We start from the raw sequence: 13,377 nt of genomic DNA, 5'->3' as shown, positions 1-13,377 counted from the left end.
GCGGCACTGATAACAAAATCACATGTGTTTCGTCATTCGCCATCTTCGCGTGTTGGTTGTTGTCTGTGCTGTGGGGAGTAGCTGAGACATATACCGTTCGCAGAGGAAGTGATTGATTTGAAGGCAATTTTTGAGTTTGAAGCGTTGATCTGAAATTAAAAAATAAAAAAATAATTTTTTTATGAGTCCTTCCCAAAAGAAAAGAATATTTCGGCCAAAAACATATATCACTTTACCGCAAACTGCCCTGAAACTAGCCTTAGAGCGTAAAATATTGGCAATATCTTTTCATCAGTCAGTTTTCTAGACGTTACGATATATGCTAAATAAATTTAACATTTCCTGTATAGATCTTGTGGAGAAACACTACAATTCTTCAGCAGTTAAATGAAGAAAGTAATTACTAAAATTTAAAATTTTTATAGCAACAGTGTTGTGTGCATTAGTATTATAAAGGGTGATCCAAGTGGAGGTACTTTTTTCAATAGCCTTTTTTGACAGATCACGAGTGAGTCGTGTCAAGCTGTCATGTTATTTTTGTTCAGTATTGTTTGTCATTTCATCGTGAAAAGGCTTACGCCGGGATAACATTTACAGATTGTTCAACTTAATTACAAAATTTTGGGTTCTGTAAAGAGAAGAGAACGTAACTGTCAATAACGACCATTATCGCGACATGATAAGCGACTATTTGATGCCTCGGCGACTTTTGGTCTCAACAAGAAGGCGCCACTTCCCACACATCGCATCAATCAATGGATATATTGAGAGAACACTTTGGTGAGCTGATAATTTCACGTTTTGTCGCGATTCGCTCGACTTATGATCAACCATTTTTGGATCTATAGGTATGTAAACAAGCATTTGGGACGAAGAGCAAACTGAAGAAATTCAAGAGATGGCATTTCATCCTGAAAAAAACAACGGTTTGTTGTGGTTTGTGGGCCGGTGGTATAATCGGTTTCTTCAAAAATGTTACAGGAGAGAATGTAACTGTCAATAGCAACCATTATCGCGGCATGATAAGCGACTATTTGAAGCTCATGATCTCGGCGACATTTGGTTTCAACAAGACGGCGCCACATATCGCATATCGCATCAATCGATGGATTTATTGAGCGAACACTTTGAGATTTGACAGATAATTTCACGTTTTGTGCCGGTCGATTGGCCACCAGGATCGTGTGATATCACACCGTTAGACTATGTAAAGTCTAAAGTCTATGCAGACAACCGCGCTTCGATTTAGGCCTTGGAATGTTTTGTTCCAACACGCGTGTCATTCGCCAATAACCAGTCAAAAATTTAGGATGAGTCAACGAAAATGGATGGACCATCTGAGACGTTGCCGCGGCCAACATTTCAATTAGAAAATCTTTAAAAATGAAAGCCAAAGCATGTTTTTGAATGATAATAAACATTTCCCATTAAATTTGATTTTTTTTTGTTTTTTTTTTTTCTTTAAAAAGTAGGAAACCTCGAAATGTATCAAATGGATGGATTCATTTGATTTGAAAAGTGTTTTAAGTAAAATTTTAGGATATTATTTCTTTTAGTGAAATATCAGAATATCAATATATAATCTCATCAAAACTACGAAATAGTTCTTTTATACTCAGAATCAACTAAATTATTCATTAATTAATTTATAAAAATAAAAAGATTGATATTGATGATGGATATATATTTTTATTCATATGATTATTAACATAGCATTTGAAAGAGTAACATCGCTCATAATTTTATTTAAAACAAATTGAAAGATTTGAGGTTAGGTTAGGTTCTATAACAGTTTAACGTGAAATTAACCCCTAAATCAAATTTCAGCCGTTCAGGTGTAGGTAAAAAAGGATTGACCTTCAAAACGAAATTCGTGCAAATATTTGTAGAATTTGCAAGCTCTCAGAAGGGTTATATAATATTCAGGAATTATTGCGAAAAAAACTAAAAGTTTAAAATTAAAAAAAAATTGAATCAATTCCCAAAAAAATTAAATCGGGAGCGAGTTGAAAATACGGAAAAAGGATAGCGAATATTTGTCTTCAGCTATTGTGTGTTAAAAAAAGTAATAAAAGAGAACAATGGTTACATAATGGTGCTCAGCAAAAATAAATCTAGTTCAAGGTCAAGTTCAAAAAGTGACTCACAAAATCGTATATAAGGCCTTGCAATTTATGCAAGTGTATGTAATAGTGAGCCAACAACTACACCGCGAGGTATACCCAAAGCTCAGCTGAAAGTGTATGCGTTGGTCACAGGTCAAAGATATTTAATTGAATTAAAATATATAGAAAAGATATATTTTTTCTCTCTTTCTTATACTTTAAAGAAATTAAATTAACCTAAATATGAGTGCTTTGGAGCGTTATGTGCAAGCAAAACAATTATCCAGCTATTTCATGCGTCTGAATATAAGTCAAAATTCAGTACCTGCCAATATTAACAACAGTTGCGGCGACTTACAGCTGGAGCAAAGGCCCAGAGAAGCAGCGAACAACAATTCCACTAGTGAAGTGCAAAGTCCCCCAAAATCCTTAACACCGCGTGCCACGCAATCACTGCCCACTGAGTTGCGTAGGAAAAGGAAACATTATCAGAACAGAGTGCAGCCATATGCGTTAGCGGGTCATGTGAAGGCGCGAAAGAGTTTAAAATTTTAATGTGTAGGAGGCCCCCAAGCGAAATCGAAATTCTTAGTGTAAATGAAATGTAGATTAAGTTAAAATAAAAAACAAAGTAAAAAAAAATATATGTTTTATTTAATTTAACTAAAAAATTATTGATATTCATTTATCATAACAATGTATGGCTTCTTAAAAATAATGTATTATAAATTTTTACTTCAACACACTGTGCGCCGCATTGTGAATCGTTGTGAGCTATTGTGAATTACAACATTTACGCTCAAAAAGAAGAAGTGTGTAAACAACATCATAAATTTATCACCGGTTAATGAAATTTTATTAAATTAACGGAAGCTACATAAACATAAAACATAAAACATATTCAAATTACAACAACTAACATAATATGGAGACCGAGCTGCCCTCAACGAGCGCAAGTGCTTTAGCAGCTTGTAATGCGGCTGCATGCAACAACGCTGAAGCACTTGATTTCGCAGAGCTCACACCAGAGCTGCTGCAACGAAAATTATATTTTCTGGTGGATCAATTGAAGCAAATGCATGCACAGCTGCCAGAGTAAGTGGCTTTTGAAGAGTAACTGCAATTTATGCAATTGACATTTGTACACTATTCCATAGAAACTATCAAATACGTATTTCATATGAGCTGCTTACCGAGCTAGCCAACTCGCTGCTAAACGACACAATCTTTGAGATTGTCAAAGGTCTGATGGAAATACAAAATGTTACAGAGAAGCATTTGTTAACGCTACGCAATCAAGTTGAGACCGATTTCGAGTTAGAAATGCAAGAGTGGCGTATTAAAATTACCGATCCGGAGGAATTAAGTCACATTGAACAGCTTATGCAGGTGAAACATAGCAAAAAACTACGTGAGACAGATATGAAATTGATTGCGTTGTTGGATCAGAAGGTACCGTGTGTTTGGAATTAAAATGGCAAATGATTTTATACATTTCGGTTATATTGTAGGTGAGAGATCAGCAGAGCACACTGCATAAAGCTGGTGTGGCCGGATTCTATGTCACCGATAATACGAAGGAAATTAAAATACAAATGTTTCTACTGGATTTCATTATTCGCTTGAGCAGGATTAAATTTGAACCGCATAAATAACAGGAGGAGTAAAACGTGATTTTTCACGTTTCTTCAGCAAAATAGTGAATTAATATTTATTTTATTTTTATTTTATTATTAAAAGTGTTAACAAGTGAACTTTTTTGAATTACTACTCATTTATAAAAATAGAAAATCGGTTGATGTGTAATGAATTGATATAATGACGACTAAAAATTACTATTCATTCTATTTCACTTTTCATACCCGAAAAATTAAATGAGTAATAATTTGAGCTAAATCCATCTGAAATTTAAAATAATAAAAATTCATTGAAAATATTATTGTAGTATTTAACAATTTATATTCTTTAGTAATTTCATAGCTGCAATTTATGGCTTATTTACATACATATTTCGCTTTATATATAACCTTGAAGTAACATTAAAAATATTAAAAATATATCTCTCTATAATCGAATCAGATTACACTTTATTGTGGTTTGTGTTATTGACATCTCTGCCATAAAGTTCATATAAATAAACAAAGCATTAATTTGACTTGCAGCAAATGCAATAAGGTGAAAGTGAAATCTCAAGCAATAAACACCAGATAATGCAAATACTCAATATGAAGAAATATGTATCAATCTTGAGCTTAGGAATGTTATCTATGGAATAATAAAATATTAATTTAAAAAAAGTCACGTTTTTTTTCATAATATTCTTGCAATTTTATTCGGGCGATAACAATTTTTTTGTATTATAAACAAAATTAAACAACATCACTGCGTTTGATGGAGCCATCTTTTTGTCATCGCAAGTAGTATTTTTTATTATATTTTGAAATTTACTCAAAGATTTGTTCGTCTGATTGAAGTCTGTTAAGATTCGACACCATTTTTCCAGGTTTAAATCTGCTGAGAAAACCTCAACCCCATTCTTCGGAATGTTGAAAGTCAAAACGCCATCCACTCCAGAAGAGTACTCTATTGAATGATCCTCGCGCAACTTCGTTCTGGATACTCTAACAGATTGAACTCCTACATATCCAGACTAGATCCCGACATACCGAATACATGACATTAACCAACTCTTTACATGTTCAATGAACCCGACTCATCAAACACCCCTCACATTTCCTGTCGAAACAGCTTGCTTTCTTGGCCTCCCGTTAGATGACCACGATGACAACTAAAGTTGGATTTCCTCCTTCGATCAGTTCTTAGATAATGACTACAAGAACAACAACATTTAGTTATTCTTGTGCAGTTACTCCAAAGGATTCAAGTGCAACGGTCCTCACTCGATTCAACTTATAACAAGCATGATCCTAACTTTCGCATTATTCCTCAAAATTACTGATATAAAACCTTCATATCATTCCGTAATTGTATATATATATGATATATCCTACACATAATAAAAAATCACATCAAATCAGAATAATCAAATCACTATGGTCGTAACCTTGGAAAAATCCGGTTCGAATAACCAGAAGATATGGAATTTTTAAACCCAATGTGCTCGCTATTAGATCTCTTAATATTAGTTCTTGTATTAGATTAGATATAGAGATTCCACATATAAATCCAGTATGTGGGAACGTCTGGTAGTCCTCTTGTCCCACGATCTCTAACATTTCAATCGAAATAAAGTTGAGCTATCAAGTACTGATAAATATTTCATACTCACACCATGAGAGTAAGCGATCATTTTATATACAATATACATAGTGATATTTCTCTCTGGCAGTTGTCGTCTTCACTTGTACCAGCTGCGCTTCCGTAGTACTAACTCTCAATCGTACCAACGTCTCGCATCTCATTCTCAAGAATTAAAGTGATACTCTTTTTGTGATATTTGTTGCTATAATGTTGCTATTTAAATTGATAAATAAAACAATTTGTTTAATCTCACTACCGAATAAAGCGCAACAACCACAAATCTTTGAGAGTCCATTTGCCCGCTGGGGCGTATAAATATCACAGACACCAAACATGTTCTTCAATAGTTGTTGAACTAAAACTCAGTGAAGCACTGCGCGCATTGAAAAGACTTACATAGTTCAATTTAATAAATCGCAAATAAAAATTGAAATTTAGAAATTTGCAAATTTCTTTAACAAATTCAATTAGTTTAAATTAAAAACAGTTTTTATTACACAAACAAATAAATTTACAATGGCTTTGGAAATCTCAACCACTGACTACACTTTGCCCGACTTGAAGGATGTGGTAAGTTGGTGTAATGGCAGGAGTGTGTTGAAAAAAAAAATATTTAAAATTTTTATTAAAAAAAAAAATTATTTCTTATATTTTTTATGGTTTATAATAATATAAAAAATATGCTAAAAAATAAAAAAATATGAAAATATCAATAGTTTCATTTATATATATATTTTTTTAAGTAAATAATTTTTGCTATGTGACAATTTTCTCTTTTGTGTATATTTTTTTTGTTTTATAATATAAACCTCAAAATTTTGAATTTATTTGTGTATTAAATTTTTTTCTGTGGCAAAATGCGTTTCAAAATTATTTTTTTGTTTAACTTTTTTTATTTTTTTTCTGAATTGAGTGTATTTGCTATTGATGTTGGAATAAAAAATAAATAAAAATAGTTTAATAACATTGTGATACTCAAAAAACCAATAAAATGCAATTTGTTAGTGATTAGGTTTACATTAAAAAAAAATTCTTGAAATAAATTCGTTTTTTGATAAACAAATGGTTAATAATTAAAATTTAATAAAAAAAAATGTTCTAAAAAATATCACTTTTAAAAAAATATTCTAAAAAAAAAAATAAAAAAAATATATTAAAATATCACTTTCCAATGAACTTAAAAATATTTTCCATTATTGGCAACGCAAAAAAAATTCAAATTAATTTAATTACGCCTGTGACAAATGGTATATGTCATAACTTCTATTTTTTTGGTCATTCAAATTTCGAATTTAAACTCAAAAAAAGTTTTAATTTTTTATAACCATAAATGTATTCCAAGTCCATTTTCAAACAGCAACTTCCAAATTTTGCTTAGAACAAATTTGAATACTTAATTATTATTCAAGTACATGCTTACTTAGTTCCTCATTTGGCAAAGAAAAAAATTCTAATTTCAATAGAACAGTCAGTTATAATTTGAAAAAAATAATAATAATAAATATAATACTAAAATGAATATTTTCGTAATAAAAAAATATTAGTATAAAAATACAAAAATGTAATTTTAAAATTTTATTCAAAATATTAAGCCAAAAATATTGAAGATTTTTTTGCAATTTTCAAAGCATTAAAACAAAATTTCAATTTATTTTAAATATTTTATTTTATTTTAAAATTTCAATTTATTTTATTTTATTTTATTTTATTTTATTTTACTTTATTTTATTTTATTTTATATTATTTTATTTTATTTTGTTTTATTTTATTTTAATTTAATTTTATTTTATTTTATTTTATTTTATTTTATTTTATTTTATTTCATTTTATTTTATTTTATTTTATTTTATTTTATTTTATTTTATTTTATTTTATTTTATTTTATTTTATTTTAATTAAATTTAATTTTATTTTATTTTATTTTATTTTATTTTATTTTGTTTTATTTTATTTTATTTTATTTTATTTTATTCTATTTTATTTTATTTTATTTTATTTTATTTTAATTTAATTTATTTTATTTTATTTTATTTGCTTTTTTATTTTTGTTTTGTTTAAAATCCATTTTACGAAGACATATGTACATACATATATACTTAAATATTTGCCTTATCTTCCTCAATCAAATTATCCATCCAACTAAGATTTGCGAAACTGACGCGTAATCTCAAATAATTGTCAAATTATGCCATAATTCACACTCCCCCCCCCATTCACAACAAACAAATTAAGCTAATTTGACGTTAATCAAATTTTCCATTGAATGAGAATCGCTGACAGCACTTTGACACTTGTGATAAACGCAAAATAAATGTAAATACCACACAGTTACAAATGTATACTCGAAATTATGAAGTATACCCATGCCCACAAGTGTCACCAAACTAAGCACTCAACTACTTTTAAATTTCCACAACCACCCTCAATTAGCCGTTATAAGCTGTTGTGTTGTGGCATTTCGCCTTTAGGTGACCAACAGTCTTCTTCAAGTACGGTACAACTATTTCAAAAACTTTATTGCAAATGCAACATCAACGCTGTGGCAGGAACGCAAGCAGAGCACAAGTGCGCAAGGTCAGTATTCAGTTTCAGAAGCGTGAAAAAATGCACCCGAAAAAGCTTAAAAATACATTTTGCGCTGCTTGAACACTTCGTGCTTGTGACAGACAGTCATTCAGAATTTCACAACATTTTCAAAAGCTGTAAAATTTTATTTACAATTTTCAATAATGAAAAAATTTTGGTGATTTCGTGTAAAATTGGTTAATAAATTAAAAAAAAAAAAATAAAGCAAAATTCTAAATTGCAAGATGGCGATATTCCGCTGCAGCCGTTTGATTATCAGAAGATTTTGCTGTCCATGTTCGAAGATTGATATTGTAAGCGAAAAAAAATATAAAAATAGTGCAAAAATTCATTCAAAATCATAAATTTTAATTTTCACGCTAACAGTAAAATATTGATTATTAGTTAACGGTTGTGTAATGAAAAAAGTGCGCATTTAAACAGCTGTTTTTGTTTATTACATGCATTACAGCCTAAACCGTTAGGCATGTGACTAATGCAAAATAATTGTTTTAGTAGTTGTTAGTAGGCTAGCTAGATTCTTGTACTGGTATCACAGCTTTCATGTCGCCTTGTTGCTGCTGCTTTTTTCTTGCCTTGCTTAAGGCCAATTCGCCTTCCTTTGCTGTCGTTTGTCAAGGTCAAATTTGTTTGGTGCAATCGCCTGTGTACGTTTGTAATACTCACGTGTGCCTGCGCTCTCACACGACTCACACATACAAATTGATGCATTTATTTGTGCGTGCATTTTTGGATAACCACTCTCGGTCTTAACCTTTATGTGACCAAGTGTGCTTTGAATTTTAGTGAATTTCTTGAATTAAATATAATAATAAATATATTTCTCTATTTGATTCTATCTCTTGTGCTAATGCTAAGTAACTATTTAGGTAGGTCACTAGGGCGGGAAGCAAACAGTATGTCGGTAACGGTCTTTTTATGCCTGATATGAGTTTTCGTAAAGCCCCTGCCGTATATTTTTCGTGAATTGAATTTGCGATGATAGTCTTATTCGTTAGAAGAGTCAATTTCTTCACAACCTCATCGAAGTATTGAACCACTGAAAGTTTACCATGTCTTAAAGTGGACAGTTGTCGGACGTTTGTCCGCATATGTAAAGTCTAAGCTCGCTTTCACCACATAGAAATTTAAAACTGTATTAACTGATTCTAAAACTGCATCAGCAGAGCCCTTTATTTTGTTCCTAAATATTATTGGAAATGTCTCGAGCTGCCAGTGCATATAGAAACTTATTTGCCCATCAAATTCTGCTAATGAGTTTACTAGATCAAGAGGTTCCTTACACTTCACGTGGGTTAATTTTTTTTACTGGTTCGAATATTAGCGGAGTTTTTCCAGTGGCCAGTGTGGTGGTTTGCTCCGTCAATCGTTGTAGTTAAAGGCCAAAAGCCAGCCAGTCATGGCATCCTGTATGAAGACCGTTAATTGATTTGCGTCCATTATATTTCGCCTAAAATTTTGTAAATTACTATTTTTTCAATAAAATCCTCTAATAATATATAATTTTTGTGATATTAAAGACTCTTACTAGTATAAAATATTTTTAATTATTTTCAAACAAAAGTTACCTTTTGGTCAATGTTTGATAAACATGATTAACAACATATTATTTCAAGTTGAGGATATATGTATATTCTATATGCATTTTTCCATATAAAAACATACTGATCTCCGCATATTTATAGTATATAACTCAGTGTTAAATATTTAAGACATCTACTAAAAGTCAGTCAAGGGTTAAACTGCAATGTCATTGAGAGTGCATATTTCTTAATCTCTCGACTGCAATTGCAACTGAGCTGAGAGCAAAAAAGCAAGCATACACAGGGTTACCATTACCATTTCAATAATTTATTAGTGATAATTTGAGTTTTTCTGTAGAATGGAGCTACTAACGCATAATTTTTGATGAATGAAAAAGAAATTAAATTTCATATTGGAGTTTATTTTATAAAAAAATATATTTTTATGCAATATAAAAAAAATTTAAACAAAAAAAAATAGTTTTAATTGCGCTAATCTTAAGTTTTCGATATAAGTTCTCATCACACTAAAAGAAAACTGTTTAAATGAAAAGCAAATTTTATTTGAATTAACATTTTTATATGCACAAAATTAAATAACCACACTTTGGCAACCCTAATTATGCATATGTACACATACAAAGATATGCATGTACCTATACATATATACTCTGAGAAATAAAAGAGATTTAATGCTTACAGTCAAGTTCAAAGCAAAATATACACAGATTGAGCATTTATTACACAGATTCCACTGTGGTTTCTCCGTTTTCTTGTAGAAATTGCTAAAAATAGTAAAAATATATCTAAGAAAAAAACCACAACTACCTAATGCATGATGAAAGATTTGCTGTGATTTACTCCAAACTCAGTGACTTTCGCCAATTTCATATGAAACCGGTTACCGCCAGCTGTATGTGACTACTTACACCGGCTAAACTAAAACATATGCTCCAACAACAACAACAACAACAGCGCGTTTGCGCCACATCACTCTCATTCATGCCCACACACAGTCAGTCAGTTGCGACGTTCTTCTGTACACGTTCGACGCGATAACTCATCGAACTGTTTGGGAAAAAAGTCAAAAACAAATACGTCAGCGTTGATTTTAACAAGCTAGTTGTATGGAAACCGCTTGTGAAAGAACACATAAATTTCGTAGAAAGTGTTCGTTGCTGTAATTTGTGTCACTGTAAATAGTAGTTTAGTGTATTAGTGTGTGTAAAGAATCTAGTGGATCCATTTTTTTTATAACGCAACAAAAAAATGTTTGCAAAAACAACAATTTCCTGCCACAAGCATACAACACAAATCCTCTCCTGCCTCACACTGCTGCTGTTGCTGACAAATGTCACTTTGCTGCATGCTGACAAAACCAGTTGTCAATATGATGTCTTCAAGCCACAAATAGCGACCTGTTCCGATGATATAGCACCAAGCATAACAATTGTATGAATTTTCTACACATAAATAACTAAAACTAGACGTAATTTTATGGAGTAACGCGTGGAAACGCCTACAAATTACTTGCTTAGCGCTTAGAGTTAAAAGCGATTTTGTCACATAGCAAAAAACATGTAAGAGGAGTCGGCAACCTCCTCCATTGAAACAAAAACCTTTAATCCACCTTTAATATTTTTTTAATGAAAATACTTCCATTCTTCCAGAGCACTGTGCGCGCAGAGCAAAAGGAGCTGAATGTGACACCCGTTCATAGCGTGAATATTGCCTTTAAGACGGCCACCTTTGGCATGGGCTGTTTCTGGGGCGCTGAATCGTTATTTGGCGGCACTAAGGGCATTTTGCGCACCACTGTCGGTTATGAGGGCGGCTCCAAGGATGCACCAACGTACCGTAGCCTGTAAGCGTGTGTTCCAAAGCTAGAAATCACTAACAGATTTTGTGTTTTTTTTTCGTTTTCTCTTTCTTTCTTCCTGTTGTTATCGTTATTGTTGTACATAAAAAACGCCCATACATATGCATTTGTGAATTCATTTGGTTTATGCTTATCTCACTGCTCACTCAAATCACTACATTTTAATTCTGTGAAATAAAAAAATTCTTGCTGACATGGCAATTGATATGGCGTTGATTTGATCATCGACGAAATCATACCACGTCATACGTCAATTGCTTGTGGCACTTCATTAACTCATTTGTAAAACTTTGCACTCCCTCACACTCAAATTCATCAACTTTGCACTCTTTCATATTGTTTAAATTTTATTTTTCGCTTTCGCTGAACTTCATCATATTTATTTACTATAAATTTCTCACATTCATAACCTCACTCTTGTGTTTTTCGATTCCCTTCAAATCATTATTTCACTTCCGCCGCCTCATTACATCCACCATTCCATCATCATTCAACGCTTATTTTCTCAAACTCTTAATCGCCGCTTCTTCTTCCTCTTCACTAACGCTTGTTTACTTTTCCGCCTATCTTCCACGTTCGCCTCTAACATAAATACTTATGTCAACTATAACTTTGAACCTCTCTAGTGGTGATCATACTGAAGTACTGGAGATTGACTACGATCCCAAGACCATCTCGTTCAAACAACTATTGGATCTGTTCTGGAACAATCATGAATATGGCCTGACCAACCCGATCAAGCGTCAGTATATGTCATTGATCTTATATCATGATGATGAGCAAAAGAAGATCGCTGAGGAGTCCATTGTAGAAGAGCAAAAGAAACGTGTGCCTGAAAAAATCATTACAGAGATCTTACCAAAAGGAAAATTCTTTCCTGCTGAAGAGTGAGTTTACTGTCGTTAAGCTTATTTGATATGTTTGCTAAAATTTTTTCCTCACTCCCCACAGCTACCACCAAAAATACCGTCTGCAGGGGCACAAAGACCTCGCCGAAACGCTGAATCTCGATGCCAAACTATTGCGCACCTCCTACATTGCCACCAAATTGAATGGTTACCTCGCTGGCGTCGGTGGTGTAAGGCAATTCAGAGATGAGCTTGAAACATTCGGTTTGACACCGTCTCAAATGGAGTACTGCTTGTATCATGTGGAGCAGAATGAGGGTATGGGCCTTTACTGTTGACCGGTTGGCGGTTCGTCGTGCAGCTATCGGCGCCGTTATGGTCCTCGGCTTGTTGTGAAAAAGCAGAAATATACATCTGCATGAATTTACTCAAACATATTTATTTTGTTAAACAAATTTTTAAGGCTAAAGCATCCATTATCTCGGTAGTTAGCGGTGTATGCGTGCATCATGCGCATACGCCTATTGGTATGCCTTATGTATTACTATTATTATGACTTTATTATGCAAATAGTTTGAATTTAGAATTTTTGTAGGTTATAATTTTAAATTTTAAGTGAGTGTGATAGAACTATTCCAGAGAATATGTGTGCTAATACAAACAGGAAAATAATATTGTATTGGAAATATACAAATAAAATAGTTTTTTTATAAAAAATATAGAATACTTGTTTGATTTAATGTGCGAAATGTCAATAAGGAACTTATAAGAATTGGGCTCTTGAATAACATCCTGATAAAAGGTGTCTTCCATATGAAGTACTTTACATTTAAATATACTTAAAACAAATATTGAAAAATTCATGAAATTTTAGTAAAAGAAAAGTTCTTGTTTTATAAAAATCTGTTCTCGATTCTTTCTCTCCATATGTACTAAAAAATTGTTCCATAATAATCTGTTTTCGACTGCTGTATAATAAAATATGTTTCTTTATTCTTTTGATCAGCTTTAGCTGTCTGATAACCCAGACTTTTAATACACAATACAAACCTTTCATCTTCGGAAGTATATTAATCACGAAGATAAAGGGCTTGAGAAAAAGTATGTAAATTCATAATCTTCATTTAAATTACTCGTGACGCAGTTAAGACAATACAACATAAAACGAAGCTACT

The 13,377-nt window shown here is 32.0% G+C and overlaps 2 protein-coding genes across 7 annotated transcripts; both read left to right on the top strand.

Annotated features, from left to right (window-relative positions):
- The first annotated feature begins 2,890 nt into the window (after window positions 1-2,890).
- Window positions 2,891-4,346, top strand: LOC105208670 (gonadal protein gdl). Its single transcript, XM_011178656.2, has 3 exons — window positions 2,891-3,200; window positions 3,263-3,557; window positions 3,617-4,346. The coding sequence occupies exons 1-3, from the start codon at window positions 3,031-3,033 to the stop codon at window positions 3,758-3,760; spliced, it is 609 nt and encodes a 202-aa protein (XP_011176958.2). The 5' UTR covers window positions 2,891-3,030; the 3' UTR covers window positions 3,761-4,346.
- Window positions 4,347-5,699: 1,353 nt separating this feature from the next.
- On the top strand, window positions 5,700-12,853 carry LOC105208635 (peptide methionine sulfoxide reductase). Of its 6 annotated transcripts, none has more exons than XM_011178642.3 (4): window positions 5,700-5,936; window positions 11,146-11,327; window positions 11,981-12,241; window positions 12,306-12,853. In XM_011178642.3, exons 1-4 carry the CDS (start codon window positions 5,883-5,885, stop codon window positions 12,538-12,540), a joined length of 732 nt encoding a protein of 243 aa, XP_011176944.1. In that variant the 5' UTR covers window positions 5,700-5,882; the 3' UTR covers window positions 12,541-12,853. The 6 variants fall into 6 exon arrangements, with proteins under 6 accessions (XP_011176944.1, XP_011176927.1, XP_011176936.1 ...); XM_011178625.3 differs by having other exon boundaries at window positions 5,701-5,936; window positions 11,146-11,339; XM_011178634.3 differs by lacking the exon at window positions 5,700-5,936 and adding an exon at window positions 7,875-7,940 and having other exon boundaries at window positions 11,146-11,339.
- The last annotated feature ends 524 nt before the right edge of the window (window positions 12,854-13,377 follow it).

Source organism: Zeugodacus cucurbitae, chromosome 4, assembly GCF_028554725.1.
Source record: "Zeugodacus cucurbitae isolate PBARC_wt_2022May chromosome 4, idZeuCucr1.2, whole genome shotgun sequence".
In the NCBI taxonomy this organism is placed as follows: domain Eukaryota; kingdom Metazoa; phylum Arthropoda; class Insecta; order Diptera; family Tephritidae; genus Zeugodacus; species Zeugodacus cucurbitae.
The sequence above is the reverse complement of the archived record's forward strand: the minus strand, read 5'-3'. Positions and strand labels throughout refer to the sequence as shown.